The sequence below is a fragment of the Chrysochloris asiatica genome, unplaced genomic scaffold (assembly GCF_000296735.1).
Source record: "Chrysochloris asiatica unplaced genomic scaffold, ChrAsi1.0 scaffold00048, whole genome shotgun sequence".
NCBI lineage: Eukaryota > Metazoa > Chordata > Mammalia > Afrosoricida > Chrysochloridae > Chrysochloris > Chrysochloris asiatica.
The window spans coordinates 13,557,593-13,575,279 of NW_006408566.1; the positions used below are offsets into that span (position 1 = coordinate 13,557,593).

Genomic DNA, 17,687 nt, shown 5'->3' on the forward strand with positions numbered 1-17,687 from the left:
CTTTCCTGACTTATTCCTTATTTTTCTCAACTCCATTGTAGTGTTTTGATACATTGTATAGTCACTTTTCTGAATTCTTTCTCAGGCATTTCCAAAGCCTGCCCATCTTCCAGTATGGAGTGTAGGTCTACTTCCAGCTCATTTGCCTCAGTCACTTTATCTTGTTTCTGGAGATGTGCTGATATGGTCATCTGTTTCTGTTTTTTGGGCATATTCAGGAGTTACCTTTGGCCTTAATACTTAGTTGGGTTAATATTTTGGTAATTTTTTATGCTTTCTGATTGCCTCTAGGTAGATATGATCAGGAGATGGGCTTCCCTTTGCACTCTTCTTCCTGACAATTCCCAAGGTGCCACTGTTGATCATTGTAATGTAAATCGGGATTTAATTTTCAGCCCCTTTCCTTTTTAGTCTGCCTGTTCCACTTCACAATCCCATTTAGGCCTTTTTTATAGTGATAAACAGTTCAGGGCCGGCTGTGGCCGTTTTCACTGCCATTTGGTTTTAAGTAGAAACTGTCATTTTAAATTTCAAAATAATCTGTGCACATGCGTAGTAGATCCCTCCGGGGGTGGGGTTAGGGTTGTCCACTCACTCAGGCATCCCCTCTAGTCACCAGAATGGAGGTGTGCAGCCAGCGAAAGACCAATGAACAGATTTAAAAAAAAATAAAAAAGACGTCCACACCTTTATCTCTGCCCTTCTGTCAGTCGTCCATGGCTGCTTTGATCCTTCCTCTGCTTGGTCTCACCCAAGATGGCGGCTCTGGGAGCAGCTGAGTGTCTTGACTTAGAAAGCAATGGATTTCTTGTTTTTGCTACAAATTCCCCAGCCTGAAGTCTTCCAAACTTCTAAGTATTCCTTTATATGTGGTTCAGAGTCTGGCACCATCCCCTGAGCCTAATTGGTTCAGTTTTCTGTGTTGTTGCTGACGGAGCTCCTTATTGCACTTCTACCCACTCCACCATCTTGTTTGTTCTCTCATTTATAATATTGTTTAATTTTTTTTTTTTAATATAAAAAAGTTAGTTTATCTTGATTACTCACAGGAAAAAATGGGAAAGTCTTCAGACTTCCAAGACTATTTATATTTTGGTACTTTATTATTTGGATCTACCACTTGTCTTTCAGTTTGTCATATGTTGTTGACTTGTGTATTGCTGTGATGCTGGAAGTTATGCCAGGGGTATTTTAAATACCAGCAGGGTCTCCCATGGTAAACAGGTTTCAACATAGTTTCCAGGCTAAGACAAACTAGGAAGAAGAGGCAGATCACTTCTAACTGATTAGCCATTGAAATCTTCTAAGTAGCAGTCTGATACGGTACCGAAAGATACGCTACTTAGTTTGGAATGCACTAATAATACAACCTGCCTCCTCAAAGTAAAAGTTAACCTTAATGATGTAGATTCATTCATTGTCTGATCTGGCAAAACTGAAAATGAGACAAAACAGCTGCAAACATCCACTAATAATTGGAACATGGAATGTACAAAGTATGAATATAGGAAAATTGGAGGTTTTCAGAAATGAAATGGATCTCATAAATATCAATATCCAAGGTATTGCTGTTAGGTGCCATAGAGACAGTTGTAACTAATAGCGACCCTTTGCAGGGTTTCCAAGGAATGGCTGGTGGGTTTGAATCACGACCTTTTGGGTATCATTGGTGGTAGTGGTGGTTGTATGCCATGGAGTTGGGTCTGATTCATAGCAACCCCATACAGGGTTTCTAAGACTGTAATTCTTATCTGGAGGAGAAAACCTTTCGCCCATGTAGCTACTGGTAGATTCAAACTATTCACTTTGTGGTTAGCAGCCCAGTTTGTAATCCATTATGCTTCCAAGGGTCCTTGTGGTTAGGAGAAAACTGGAATTGACCCTTTTGAATCAGACAACCATATGGTTTCCTATGCTGGGAAAAACAAATTGAAGACAAATGGTGTCACATTCATTGTCAAAATTCAAGAACTATCTTGAAGTAAAGTACTGTCTCTTTTAGGGTAATATCCATACGCCTTGAAGGAATACCAGTTAATAACACTGTTTTCAAATTTTTTTGCCAACAATTAAGACCAGTGGTGATAAAACTGAAGAATTCTCCCAACTTCTTCATTCTAAAATTAATCAAATATGCAATTAAGATGCATTGATTAGTACTGGTGATTGGAATCTGAAAGTTGGAAACTAAGAGGAAGAATCCATAGTTAGAAAGTATGGACTGTACTGGGTGATAGAAACAATTCTGGAGATTGAATGATAGAATTTTGCAAGTTCAAATATTCATTGCCAGCCCCTTTTTTTCAATAACATAAAAGTGGACTTTGCAAGATGGAATACATAGGAATCAAATCGACTACATCTATGGGAAGAAACAATGGTAAAGCTCAAAATCATCAGCTAACACAAGGCTAGTGGCCAACTGTGAAACAGACCATCAGTTGCTCTTATGCAGGTTCAGACTGAAGCTGAAAAAATTAGCCAGAATATAACGATGAATGGATTCCAGCTGAATTTAGAGACCATCACAAGAATAAATTTGATGCATTAGACACTAATGGTAGAAGACCAGAAGAGTTGTGGAATAATATAAAACATCATACATGAGGAAAGCAAAAGGTTATCAAAAAGACAGGAAAGAAAGAAAAGGCCAAAATGGATGTCAGAAGATACTTTGAAACTTGCTCTTTAACATACAGAAGCTAAAAGAGCTGAACAGACAATTTCAAATAACAGCTTGAGAAGACAAAGTAAAGTAATACAGTGAAATGTGCAAAGACCTTGAGTTAGAAAATCAAAAAGAAAGAACACATTCAACATTTTAAAAAGAGAAAGTACTAAAGAAAAATTCAAGTCTCATGTTGCAATATTGAAGGAATCTGAATGTGGCACTTGAGGATAATGCACTGAATCACAAGATCAATGTGAACTGCAGGGTTGGTGGTGCAAACCCACCAGACACTCCTTGGAAACCTTATCCAGGGTTGCTGTGAGTTGGAACTGACTTGATGGCACTTAACAAGAACCATGGACAAAATATTGAATGATTCAGGAAGCATCAAAAAAAAAGATGGGAGGAATATGCAGAGTCACTGTACAAAAAATAGTTATGTGATGTTTGCCCATTTCAAGAGGTAATATATGATAAAGAAGCAGTGGTATTGAAGGAATACATCGAAGCTGCACCGAAGTCATTGGCATAAAAACTCCAGATATCGATGGAATACAAAGTGAAGCATTTCAACAAGATGATGCAGTAGCGCTGGAGATATTCACTAATCTGTGCCTAGATTTACCTCGCTCACCGAATAGAAGAGATTCATATTTGTACCCATTTCAAAGAAAGGTGACCTAACTGAATGTAGAAATCATTGAACAGTATCATTAATATCACATGTAAGTAAAAGTCTTACGAAATAATTTTTTAAAAATATTTGCAGCATTACATTGACAAGGAGCTACAGAAATTCAAGCCAGATCCTGAAGAGAATATGGAACAAGGGATGTAATTTCTGGTGTCAGAGGCATCTTTGCTAAAAGCAGAAAATTCCAGAAAGATGCTTGTTTGTAATTTACTGACTATGCAAAGGCATTTTTGTGGACTGTAAAAAATTAAAGATAGCATTGTGAAGAATATTTAATGGTTGCTCTTGGGAACCTGTACATAGACCAAGAGGCAGTCATTCAAACAGAACAAGGGAACACAAGTGGTTTAAAATCGGGAAAGGTGTACAACAGGGTTATATTCTTTCCCCATACTTATTTGCTCTGTATGCAAATAATCCAAGCAGCTGTATTATATGAAGACGAACGTGGCATAAGAATTGGAAGAAGATTCATTAAAAACCTGGGACATGCAGATGACACAACCTGGTTTGCTGGAAAGGAAGAGGACGTAATGCTTTCGAATGAAGATTAAAGACTACTGTCATTAGTGTAGATTGCATCTCCTTGTAACGAAAACAGAATTCCTCACAATTGGACCTGTAAATAAACAGAGAAAAGATTGAAGTTGTCAGAGACTTCATTTTTCTGGAATCCACAATCAACATATGGATACAGAAGCCAAGAAATCAAATGACGTATTGCATTAGGCAAAGACCTCTTTAAAGTGTTCAAGAGCAAAAGGTGTCAGTTTGAGGACTAAAGTGTTCCTGACGCAAGTCATGCATAGTATTTTCAGTCATCTCATATGCAAGTGAAAATTGGACAGTGAATAGGAGAATCTATGCTTTTGAGTTATGGTGTTGGAGAATATTGAAAGTGCCATGGACTACCAGAAGAACAAATAAACCTATCTTTGAAGAAGTATAGCCAGAATGCTCCTTAAAAGTGAGGATAGGGAGACTTTGTCTCACTTACTTTGGATGTATTTTAGTAGGGACCAGTCTCTGGAGAGAGATATTGTGTGGAAAAGTTGGAGGGTCATTGAAAAAGAAGAAGATCCTCTGTGAGGTGGATTGATAACTTTGGTAGCAAATAATGGCCTCAAACATTAGGCAGTGTTTTATTCTGTTGTATGTAGGGTTGTTGTGAGTCAGAATCTACTTGACAGCATCTAACAACAACATTAACTGGGTGGCGAGACTTTGTCTCACATACTTTGGGCAGATTATCAGGAAGGAACAGCCCCTGTAGAAGGGCATTATGCTTGCTTGATAAAGTAGAAGGTCACCTACAAAGAGGGTAATCGATGACAAGATGGATTCACACAGTGGCTGCAATAGTGGCATCTAACAGCAACAATTATGAACATAACATAGTACCAGATAGTGTTTCAAGCAGCGTGACTGTGAATCAGAACCAACTTGATATGTAACAACAGCAATTAGTTGAAAGAAGTCTAAACTAGAATTACAAAGAAAAGAAACAAAACAACTAATCCAAGATACATACTTAAAGATGTTTCCTCAAGTTTTAACCATCATATCTGCATTTTAGTTGGTAGGAAGGAAAAAAAAGCAAGAGTAGGGAAGAGCATACTCATCCTTTTAAGGACACAGCCTAGATTCTACTTCTCTTTTGTTCATACCTTCTTGTATTTGGGTTGCCAAGTATCCAGTTAAATGAAAGTCATGGTCTCTATTATTAAAGGTTATTGGTGTACTATTGTCAAGTTGGAGTCTTGGTGTGGTTTAAACCCACCAGCCACTCCTTGGAAACCCTATACAGGAATGTTAGTTGGAACAGACTGAACAGCAGTTAACAACAGTGACAAGTTACTGCCATAACCACCCTTCTATTTATTATGTCTTATCTTACCAGTCATTTATCATATGAGCCTTGAGTCAGTTAAAATTCATTTACTAATCTTATCAGAATATGTTTTATGCTTTTTTCCATTGTATTCTTGCATCTATATTTTTCCACATTCGTATCCTACCCATTCTTCTTCACTTATTCTTGTCTTACCTACATCCTACTGAGTTCCTTTTGCTTGAAGCCCTCCTGCATTGTCCTATTCTGTTTATTTGTTAATACAGGCTGTATATCCTTATCCAAACTTCTGATGTAATTTATTTATTGATTTTTAAATTACAGACAGTTTCTGTAACAGAATCCAAAGAGAGCATCCTTGGCGGGGTGCTAAAAGTGCTGCTACATAGCATGGCCTGTAATCAGAGTGCAGTTTATCTACAACACTGTTTTGCTACACAGAGAGCCCTGGTCTCAAAGGTAAGTTATTTCATAGCCGCAGTCTTGTCAGACTTTCTCTGTTAACTTTGTCTAAGATCATTGTTCATTCTGGTTTGCATATTATCACTATGAGTCAGAACCTATTTGATGGTACCTAACAACAACAACAAGACTGTTTGACACATTCATTGGTTAATATACATGTATTTTAAAGTTAAATAATACTTTAAATAACCTAACACCCTTGAATTTTCTTTGCTTTCCTATTAATGTCTGCTGTTTGGACTTTGTAAAAATTATTTGGATTACCTTTTTTTGTTGTTGTTAAAAAAAAAAAAGAATTTTAGAGAAGAACCTGAAGTTAATGTTGTTAAGTGCCATCGAGTATCATAGCCACCCTGTATAGGGTTTCTGTATGGTTTGAACTGCCGACTTTGTGGTTCAAACTGACCTTCTGATCCAGTGCTTTATCCTACAGCACCACACTAGCTACACTTAAATATGGAGCCGTCTCGTTTTCCTTCTCCCTTATTCTGTCATTCTTCATTAATTTGATTTATCAAGAATTTACTCTTTGTTGTTAGGTGCTGTTGCATTGGTTACGACTCATAGCAACTTTAACACAACAGAGCAAAACACTGCCAGGTCCTGTGCCATCCCACAGCTGTTGTTAAGCTTGAGCCTATTGCTGCTTCCATTGTGCCCATCCGTCTTATTGGCGGTCTTCCTCTTTTGCTGACTCTCCAATTTACCAAACATGATGCCCTTCTCCAGGGACTGATCCCTCCTGGTAATGTGTCTGAAGTATGAGAGACAGCTTTCGTGGTTTCCAATGAGCACTCTGGCTGTACTTCTTCCAGTACAGATTTCTTTGTTCTTCTGGCAGTCCATGGTACTTTCAATATTCTTCTCCAACACTGTAACTCTAATGCATCAATTCTTCTACAGTCTTCCTTATTTACTGTCCAACTTTCATATACATACAAGTTTATTGAAAATACCATGGTTTGGGTCAAGCACACCTTAGTCTTCAAACTGACATGTTTGCTCTTGAACACTCTAATTCAATATATAACCACAATTGGGTTCCATTTACCTGTAGCAACAGAACAAGGAGACAGAGAGGAGAGGATCTAGAATGTATCACTAATTGCCTCCATAAATAGCTGCATTCTTGCAATGAGATCAGAAGAAATGGATGATGCCCAACTATCACTACTGACGATTTTTATCAAAGATTCTATAGAAGAATCCTGATCATAAGGGGGAAATGCAGAACAGCATTTAAAATACTCATAGACTCCAGACATTCCTGTAGCCAGAGAGACAGGATGAACTCCTGAAACTATTGCTCAGAGTATGTTTAAACCTTAAACCAAAAATATGCCGTGAAGTGTTCTTCAAGCCAAATAATCAATAAGTTTGAGCATTAAAATTGCCTGTCATACTCTTTTAAAAACTATATGGGATCAAATTGACAATAGTAACTTGCCAGATTAGATAAGCACTTTGTTGTTGTTGTTAAGTGCCATCGAATCAATTCCGAACCATAGCGACCCAGTATAGGGTTTCCAAGGAAAAGCTTGTGAGCTTGAACCACTGACCTTGCGATTCAAACGACTTTGCAGTCATATGCATTAGCCCACAGTGCCACACCAGGACTTTAGGTGGGCAGTAAACTGCTAGCCACAAGTTTAGCAGTTTGAAGGTACCAGCTTCTGTATACGAGACAAATGAGGCTTTTTGTGCCCGCTAAGATTTACAGCCTCGGAGACACGAAACAGGGTCGCTATGATCCTGAACCAACTCAGTGGCACACCACCACCAAGTTTATGTTAATGGAGGAAGAGCAGTTAGAGAAGAGTGAGAAGGCTGCACAGCTCAAAGAATGTAATCAGGCTCTCCCTGCAGAGACGGCTGACTTGGTGTGTGATTTACTGTGGGTATTCTCAACAAAATCAACTTATATGGCCAGCAGTATGGCAAGACCCGGGGACTCCTGGGCCCAGAGACAGTGACATGGCCACAGAGGACTAGAACAGAGAGTGAAGGGTTCACCTCATATGAAGTGAGAGGAGAGGCACAAGAACACCCATAGTTGCAGATAGTACCTACTTGACCTGGCTTCAATGGCTGGATGATCAGAACTGGACTAGAAGAAAGAAGGGGGTGCCGGGGAGAGTAACCTGCTACAATTTGATGAATTTTACCTGTATTATTGGATGTAGTAGCTCAAAAAAGGGAACAAATCTTTAGAGCGAGGATCACTCCCACCCCTTTGGTACACAGGGTTGACAGGGATGGGCAACTTAGACATTGGCTACTCAAAATGGGGGGGCTCTGGTAGCGTAGTGGTTATGAATCAGGCTGCTAACCTCAAGGTCAGCAGTTTGGAACTACCAGCGGTTCCACGGGAGAAAGATGAGGCTTTCTGCTCCTGTAAAGATTTACAGCCTTGGAAACTCTGTACAGGGTCACTATGAGTCAGAACCGACTCCATGATACTTAACAACAACAACAAATAAAGGCAAGAAGTGACTGGCTTACAAGCTTTCAAGAGGGAGCCTAGTTCCAGATGGAGCTGGGGAAGGTAGAATCTCCACTGAATGATTTCCAATCTGTTGGGACTGGGCTGGCGAAAGGAAATGGGGATAAGATTCTTGTGGTACAATAGTGAATAATTGCCATCAGGTCTGACTGTGAGTATAGGAAATATAGAGAGGTAAATGTTTTTTGACAAAAGGAGGGGAGTGATGGATTTTGCAGCCCAGGAGTGGATGTTCCTGGGAACATCAAGCGAGAAGAGCTGGAGATCGGGACTCTACCCATAGAGGCAGAGACGCCAGGGATGGAGTTAGATATATAACGTGAACAAATGAAGCAGCTGGGGACACTGACCTCAGGGAGGGAAAGGGGCTGCGTGCTTACGGTCAGGGGGCGGGCTTGTGGGGTGTACCCTCTGATTATTTGATGATGCATGGATGGGATTGTAATCATTACAATGAAACAAAATATGGTAGGATTAATGTAAAACTGATGTTCTTCCATGTAAACCTCACAATAAAAACTTACATAAAAAATTAAGTATGCAAGTAGTTGAGGACTTTGAAATTAACTCTGTTACAGCAAATGATAAAGAAGGTGCTTGTGTTTCTTTGACTGCTACAAATATATATTTCCTATGTTTGTTTTCCCCTGGAAATGTATTCTTAAGTCTTGAACGTAACTGCTTTCATCCTAATCATTTTAGAAGATAGAATGCAGAGCTGTTGATTAAACTTATCCAGTGAAAATAGCTTATGTACTATTTTGTAACAGTAGAAAACATTTTATTTATTGCCTGTTGAGTACTATGCTGAATGGAGTCCTGGTGTGGCCCTCTGGGATGCTGTACTGGACCGCAAGGTCAGTTTGAACTGTAAACCCTATACAGGGTCCCAATGAGCCGGGACTGACTCGATGGCACTTAACAATAACAACAACAACTATACTGAATGTTTCATACATATTATATAATTGAAGCTTCACAATAAAACCATATAGTTAGTATTTTATGCTTATTTTGTGGATGAGAAAATTTGTCCAAAGTCATAATGTCTAGTAAATGGCATAGTCAGTATTCAACCCAGTCTTGTGGCTCTATGATCCATGCTATTAGCTAAACTTGTTCTTTAGCAATTCTTTTTATCTTTGGTGCTATACTAACAGGTCTTTAGGTCAGGTTTTAACACTAGAGTCTTGTTCGCAAAGTGGGTCATATATCAGACTGCTAACTGAAAGGATAGGAGCTCTGGTAGCGTAGTGGTTACGAATCGGACTGCGAACCTTAAGGTCAGCGGTTCGAAACTACCAGCCGCTCCGCGGGAGAAAGATGAGGCTTTCTACTCCCGTAAGGATTTATACCCTCGGAAACCCTGTACAGGGTCGCTATGGGTCGGAACCGACTTGACGGCACTTAACAACAACAACAGCAACTGAAAGGATAGCAGTTTGACATACCACTGGCTCCACCAAAGAAAGATAAGCCTGTCTGCTCATAAAGATTTACAGCCTTGCCACTCTAGAGCAGTTGTATTCTGTCCTATAGCCTTACTATTAGAGTGTACTAAATGGCAGTGAGGTTTGTGGGTTATATTAACAGGTCTCAGTAACTTTTGCTACACAAATTGAATGTTGGTGTTATTTCTTTACAGTTTCCTGAACTCTTGTTTGAAGAAGAGACAGAACAGTGTGCTGATTTATGTCTCCGGCTTCTCAGACACTGTAGTAGTAGTATCAGTACAATACGGTCACATGCTAGTGCCTCACTTTACCTGCTAATGAGACAGAACTTTGAGATTGGAAATGTAAGTATTTGATCATGCCTATGACTCTCTGGATTTACAGTGCAATGTAACGTCTGCAGTTAGCTATTAATAGTTTTCTTTGGTGGTTTTGCCTTTTGTGTGTGTGTGTGTATATATATATATATTTTGAATTTAATCCTAAACTATGTTGATAACTATCACCCTCTGGTAGCGTAGTGGTTACAAATAGGGCTGCGAACCGCAAGGTCAGCAATTTGAAACTGCTAGCTGCTCCGTGGGAGAAAGATGAGGCTTTCTGCTCCCGTAAAGATTTACAGCCTCGGAAATTCTGTACAGGGTCACTATGAGTAGGAACTGACTCCACGGCACATCACCACCACCACCACCACCTCTATGTTGCCAAGTTCCAAAACAATATTTTTATCTTCTACTAATAATAATGTATGTCGCTGTTAGCCATCGTCAAGTCAGTTCTGACTCCTAGTGACCCTGTAACCACAGAAGAAAACACTGTCTGGTTGCATCATCCTCACATTGTTGTTATGTTTGATCCTAGTTTTGCTGCCACTGTATCAGTCCATCTTGTTGAGGTTCTTCCTATTTTTCATTGCTGCTCCACTTTAATAAACATGATGTCCTCTAGGAACTGTTCCTTCCTGACAACATGTCCTAAATCTCACCATTTTCGCATATGCGAAGCAATCCAGCTCTACATTTTTCAAAACAGATTTGTTCACTCTTCTGGTAGCCAATGATATTTTCAGTATTTTTCCAACACCATAATTCAAATTCATAGGTTCTTCTCCAGTCTTTATTCATTACCCAGCTTTTGCATGCCTGTGGGACAATTGGAAATACCATGGCTTGGGTCAGGTGCACCTGAGTCCTCAAACTGACATTTTGCTCTTGAACACTTAGAGGTCTTATGCAGATTTACCTAATACAGTACGTCATTTGATTCCTTGACTGCTGCTTCCATGAGTGTTGATAGTAGATCCAAGCAAAATAAAGTCTTCGACAACTTCAATCTTTTCTCCATTTATCATGCCATTATCCAGTTGTGAGGATTTTTGTTTTCTTTACAATGAGGTGCTTCGCATACTGAAGGCTGTGATCCTTATGTGAGGGGGCTTCAAAAAGTTCATGTAAAAATTTCATTATCTTTTCGTTCGTTTTTTCCATGAACTTTTTCAAGCCTCTTCATGTTGTGATGCCATCTGCTTCCTCCACTGCACTTCGGAAGAAGTTGGTAGAGCTCTTCAATTTTGTCATCATTGACTTTAGTGGTTGATGCATAAGTTTGAATTATAATGGTATTAACTGGTCTTCCTTGTAAGCATATAAATATTATCCTATCACAAATCGTATTGTACTTCAAAATAGATCTAAAAATGCTCTTTTCGATGATCACTGTGATGCCATTTCTCTTCAATTTGTCATACTTAGCATAGTAAGCTATATGATTGTCTGATTCAGATTTGCCAGTACCTGTCTATTTCAGCTCACTGATGTTTAGGATATCAATCTTTATATGTTCCATTTAGTCTCATTAACTTGATATTATCTTTTTGATTATGGAGTCTTGGTGTGGCACTGTAGGAAAACCACTGAACTGCTAACTATAAGGTTAGTGGTTCAAACCCAGCAACTGCTCATTGGTAACCCTATACAGGGTTGCTATGAGTTAGAAATGACTTGACAACAGTTAACAACAACATAACTGGGCTTTATTGAGTATCATTGACATTAAAACTCTGGTGAATAGATTGATATGATGGTTAGACTTTCAATGTGTTGCTTGATCTCAAAGTCATATTGCAAGAGGTGGCCCTCTTGTGCCTATTGGCTCTCCTTGACTGCCTTGTGAATCCTGTGTATATTTGATCCTAAGGGCTTTAAAACTTACTTTCTAATAAAGCAAAAATTAAAACTTAAATGTGAGCACAGAAAAAAAGTAGCTCATATATTCAGGGATGTTTTTAGAAGAGGAGATGCTTGAACTAAAGATGAGATTACTCAGTCTGAGATTACTCAGTCAAAATGGACAAGAAGGTGGGTAGAGTTTTTTAGGGAAAGAATATGCCAATTCCTATATTTTTATGCAAAAATATGTGCTATATGTTTTTTGCAAACTACATACCGCCATTGTACATTAGTTTCCTATGAATGCTGTGGATGTTATAAGCTTTTGATCATTATTTGCAAAAAAATACGTTAATTGGAAAAGCATGGAGGCAAACACAGAGAAAGACCCTTTATAGAACTTGGTGGTTTGCTATAATAGGAAGAGAGAGCAGTAACTAATGAAATTGTAATTGAAAAGGCCTAGACTGTAAGATATCTGAGGACAGTAACTTGTTTATTGGTGTATTCTTTTTCCCTACCATATAATTTAAACTATATATTTGGTTGAATGTATCCTCAAACTATGGAAAGACAGTATTGTGTTTTATGGACAGGAGGGATATATCTAGATTCACATTTAAAAAAAATATCCTTGATGATATATGGAAGTTAGACTTTGGGGACACAAGCAAATGCAGGGAACTCGATTCATAAAATTTTACATTAATCCAAGTAAGAAATGATAAGTGTGTAAACTAAAGCAGTGATATTGAGGATCAAGGAAAGGCAGATTAGAACAGATTAGGGGAGCTCTGATTTAAGTCTGAATAATGAGACAGGAGGAGTATGGGATGGCTCCTAGGTTTTTAGCCTAAGTGACTACATCAGTAGTGGTACCATTTTGTTGTTGTTGTTGTTAAATGCCTTTGAGTCGGTTCCGACCCATAGCGACCCTGTACAGGGTTTCCGAGGCTGTAAATCTTTAAGGGGCAGAAAGCCTCATCTTTCTCCCACGGAGCGGCTGGTTATTTCGAACTGCTGACCTTGCGGTTTACAGCCCGATTCGTAACCACTACGCTACCATTTAGTTAGATAGCCATTATTTACAGAAGATGAGTATTTTAGACTTGTTGAATTTGACCACCCATGAGGCATCCATAAGGTTTTCAGTGGATCATTTTTGAGGGTCATTTATCAGGCCTGTCCTCTTAAGTCTTGTTTTAGTCTTCAGCTACCATGGTGAGCCTGTTGGTATTTGAAATACCAGTAGTATTGCTTCCAGCATCATAGCAACATGCAAGCCACCACGGTACAACAGACATATGGGTGCCTTAAGATGGAGAAAAATGTTGAAATTGTCAGTGCAGCAATCAACACTCAGGGAAGTAACAGTCAAGAAATCAAATCATACTATACAATGGGAAAATCTGTTACAAAAGACCTCTTTAAAGTTCTAAAAGGCAAAGGTGTTACTTTGATGAGTAAGAACCCAAGCCATTGTCTTTTCAGTCATGTCATATCCATGCAAAAGCAGGACAATGAGAAAGAAACATAGGAGAAGAGTTGATGTATTCAAATTGTGGTGTTGGTGAAGAATATTGAATATCTCATGGACTGACAGAAAAATAAACAAACAAGTCATAGAAGAAATGAGCCAGATTCCCCCTAAGAAGTTAAGATGGAGAGACTTTAGTTCTCGTACTTTGAACATACCATTAGGAAATAGCAGTCCTGGAAAGGATTGCGTTGGTTAGTAAAATAGAGGCAGCGGAAACAAAGAGAAACCCTCAGTGAGTTGGATAGACACAGAGCCACAATAAGAGGCTCAAATATACCAGTGATCATGAAGGTGGCACGGGACCTGACAATGTTTTGTTTTTTATTATTTATAAGGCCACTGTGAATCGAAGATGATTCAGTGTCAACTAACAGCAACATGAGATGTCTAGTTTGAGCTAGATAGTCAAATATAATAGTCAACTCTGGAGAGAAATAGGAGTTGAAGGCATGGACATGTTTATGAAGGTAAAAGCTGGACAATAAGGAAGGCTAAAGAATAACTGGTGCATTTGAAAGTACCTTGTACTACCGGAAGAACAAACAAATCTGTCTTGTAAAATGTATCACCAGAATGCCCTTTAGAAACAAGGATGTACAAGTACATCTTACATATTGTGAACATTTTATCAGATGGGACCACTCCCTGGAAAGCACATCATGCTTGGTAAAGTAGAGTGTCAGCAAAAAAAGAGTAAGACCTCCAAGGAGGTGGATTAACACAATGACTACAATAGTGGGTTCAAACATAGCAACAGTTGTGAGGATAGTGTAGGACTAGGCAGTATTTCATTCTGTACACAGGGTCCCTGTGAGTTAGAATTGACTGGATGGTACCTAATAATAAACATGGAGGAAAAGGCATGGATGAGGCCACATCGAGTATGTATATATCAAGTGTAGAGAGCAAGTATTTTTTTGTGTGTATGGTGGTATAGTATATTATTTTAAGGAGCTCTGGTAACATAGTAGGTTATGAATTGAACTACTAACTGCAAAAGTGACCAGTTTGAATTGACCAACTGCTCCATGGGAGAAGGATGAGGATTTCTACTCCTGTAAAGATTTACAGCCTTGGAAACCCTATATGAGACAAAATTGTCTCCGTGGCTCATAACCACCAGCAGCATATTATTTACAGCAAAATCCTTAGGTGCCATCAAGTTGGTTCTGACTCATAGTGACCCTGTGTACAACAGAGCAAAACACTGCTCAGTCCTGCACCATCCTCACAATTGTCAGTTATGTTTGAGCCAATTGTTGCTGCTACTGTGTCATTCCATCTCCTTGGGGGTCTTCCTCTTTCATCTACTTAATTTCTTATGTCCTCTAAATTATAGGATTTAAATATGCATATGTAATTATTCTTAAAAAATATATTTTGCTTAGAATGACTGTTTTCTTTCTGTTAACAAGAAAAAAAGCAAGTTTTTTTCCTATAATTTCTTATTTTAAATATTGACCCAAGAATTTATTTTGTTACAGAACTTTGCCCGGGTGAAAATGCAGGTAACCATGTCACTTTCTTCATTGGTGGGCACATCACAGAATTTTAATGAAGAATTTTTAAGACGTTCTCTGAAGACTATCTTGACATATGCTGAAGAAGATCTGGAATTGAGGGAAACAACCTTTCCTGATCAGGTAAAATGCTATTTTCTAGATAATTAATTGAAATATACTTAGAAATAGACAATTTCCAGATTGTTCAATCAAACTTTGGTTTTTATTGGAAGTTCCTATATTTCTTTGTCAAGCCACATAATGTGTTGTAGATAAAACTGAATCTTTTATTGTTTTGTTTTCTTTAATAAGGAATCCTTTTTTTGATGTTTAATTGTTTGCATTTGTAACAAGTACAACAGTCTATTTAAGCAATATAGACAAACAGACTTAATGAAACTTTATTGTTGCCTACTAATCACATAGTTATTTGCTTTTAAAAATTGGTATTTCTACAAACTACCTCTTACTAAAACAGAAATATAGGAAAAAATTTTTTCCTCATGTATTCTTTTTTCATATCCCTATATTTTATCATCTACTTGTTTTTAAGTAAGAGAAATGAAACACTATAGTATGTTGGGACATACATATAGCGTTTACTAGCCTTTACCCACCATTCCCAACATAGCTACACTTTATAGATCTGTTTTAATATCATATTATTTAAGTTGAGATCCTCAGATGTTTATCTGAAATATCCCCAAAATGAATTTAGTGGTTGTGAATGAATGACAGTTTAAGAACATGTTTTCTGTAATTCTCTGCTGCAGGTCCAAGATCTCGTTTTCAATCTTCATATGATTCTTTCTGATACTGTTAAAATGAAGGAACACCAGGAGGATCCCGAAATGTTGATTGATCTAATGTACAGGTAGCATTTGTTTGATTCACTTATATCTCAAAGTGAAACACAAAGAGAACATTGAATGGAAAAAACAAACACATAAAAATGATTTAAGTGATTTTTCTAATGGAAGATTGAAACACCAAAATGTACTTTCTCCAAATCCTCTGTGCTACTGCTTCTTTTCAGACTTATGTATAAATTATTCAGTGTATTTACTGATTATCAAAAACAAGAGGATTTTAAAAAGTCAAAACACACATTTAAACCACAGCTTTACAACACCATATTTTAATTGAAAACAGTCATTCTTTTAAAGAAGAAAATACTTATGTTTTAGCATAGCCTGAATTTGTCTGATTTTAAACATAGTTATAATAAAGGATAGTGTTTTCAGGGACTTATTTTGAGAAATCTAATTCTTTTTGTATATTGGCACGTGTAAATAAGGCTTGAGAATTATTCTTTGCCATATGACTCTCTTTTCCTAATTTTGTGGCTCATTAAATGAATAAATAAAGCAATTTGTTCTCTTTAAAATAAAGATTATGTGATAAGACTACCTTTTATAAGCTTCCCCTATTTTCCTTGAATAGAAGACCTATGTATTTCATGATGAAAACAGAAATTCCCTTAGTGTTTCCCTGTTTCCCTACCGGGCAGAGTTTAATATTTTATGCCTCTTTATTAGCATATTTATGTTTTGCTTTTTCAAAACTGGTATTGTGTATTCCATGACCTAGTGTTATTTCTCTAACCTTACAGACATTTTCATACCTTTCAAAACATGTCTTACCAGTTTGTATGCAATAACAAATCTTTCTAGCTAAACTCTAAGCAAGCCATCTAAATGCCTTTTCAATTTGGGAAGCATATGCTAATTGATAAGTATTTCCGTTTTAATTAGAATTGCCAAGGGCTACCAGACCTCTCCAGATCTGAGGCTGACCTGGTTGCAGAACATGGCCGGCAAGCATTCGGAACGAAGCAACCATGCTGAGGCTGCACAGTGCCTAGTCCACTCTGCTGCCCTTGTTGCTGAATATTTGAGCATGCTTGAAGACCGGAAATACCTTCCTGTGGGATGTGTGACCTTTCAGGTAGGAATCTGCCAGATGTACATTAAATCAAGGTATGTCCTCTTTTGGTTCTGACTTTTCTCTTAATGGTTATATTCATTCCATTTGTAAAGAAAACATAGGATGTAAGTTGAAGCTCACAAGATGAATTATCATTTCAGTATTGTTTAAAGAGCTGTTGTTAGGTGCTATGGAGTCAGTTCTCACTCATAGTGCCCCTGTATAAGTTTTCCGAAGCTTTCTAAATCTAAGTAGGAGCAGAAAGCCTCATCTTTCTCCCGAGGAGTGACTGGTGTGCTTAAATTGCTGACCTGTGGTTTGCAGTCCAGTGCTTACTCTATGGATCCACTGCACTCCATTGTTAAAGAGTTGTGATTAGGTGTCTTTGAGTTGGTTCCGACTCATGGCAACCCTATGCACAATAGAAAGAAACATTACCCGGTGCAGCACCATCCTCAAACTCGTTTTTACATGTGAGCCCATTGCTGCTGCCATTGTGCCAATCCAATTTGTCATCTTCCGGCACTATGGCTGAAATGTTCTGGTGCTATTCATGAGAGTTTTATCTTTTGGCACTATATCTGATAATGTTTTTCTACTGTTTATAGGGTTTTCAGTGGTTGAATGTATAGAAGTAGTCCTTCTCTTTCTTCCTAGTCTGTGTTAGTCTGGAAGCTCGGCTGAAACCTGTCCACCATGAGAGACACTGCTGGTGTTTTAAATGATGGAGGCATAGCTTCCAGCATTGCAGCAACACGTGAGCCACCACAGTACAACATACTGATGTTCGAGTGCTAGTGTTAAAGAGTACTCCTTGTTAATCCTTGTTAATTCTCTTTCCAGTTTCATACCTATGAATTATCGGTACCATGTATAGTTATTCTGTGTTTACTGCATTGTAATCAGTTTTGA

General features: G+C 38.1%; 1 protein-coding gene across 8 annotated transcripts in view; it reads left to right on the forward strand.

The window, feature by feature from the left end:
- DOCK7 (dedicator of cytokinesis 7) overlaps positions 1-17,687 on the forward strand; it is a 254,019-nt gene that overhangs the window by 196,965 nt on the left and 39,367 nt on the right. For all 8 annotated transcript variants that reach the window (XM_006862471.1, XM_006862472.1, XM_006862473.1 and 5 more), the window contains 5 exons: positions 5,542-5,676; positions 9,831-9,983; positions 14,832-14,990; positions 15,623-15,723; positions 16,604-16,796. In XM_006862471.1, the coding sequence (XP_006862533.1) occupies positions 5,542-5,676; positions 9,831-9,983; positions 14,832-14,990; positions 15,623-15,723; positions 16,604-16,796 (741 nt within the window). The remainder of the gene's footprint in view (positions 1-5,541; positions 5,677-9,830; positions 9,984-14,831; positions 14,991-15,622; positions 15,724-16,603; positions 16,797-17,687) is intronic.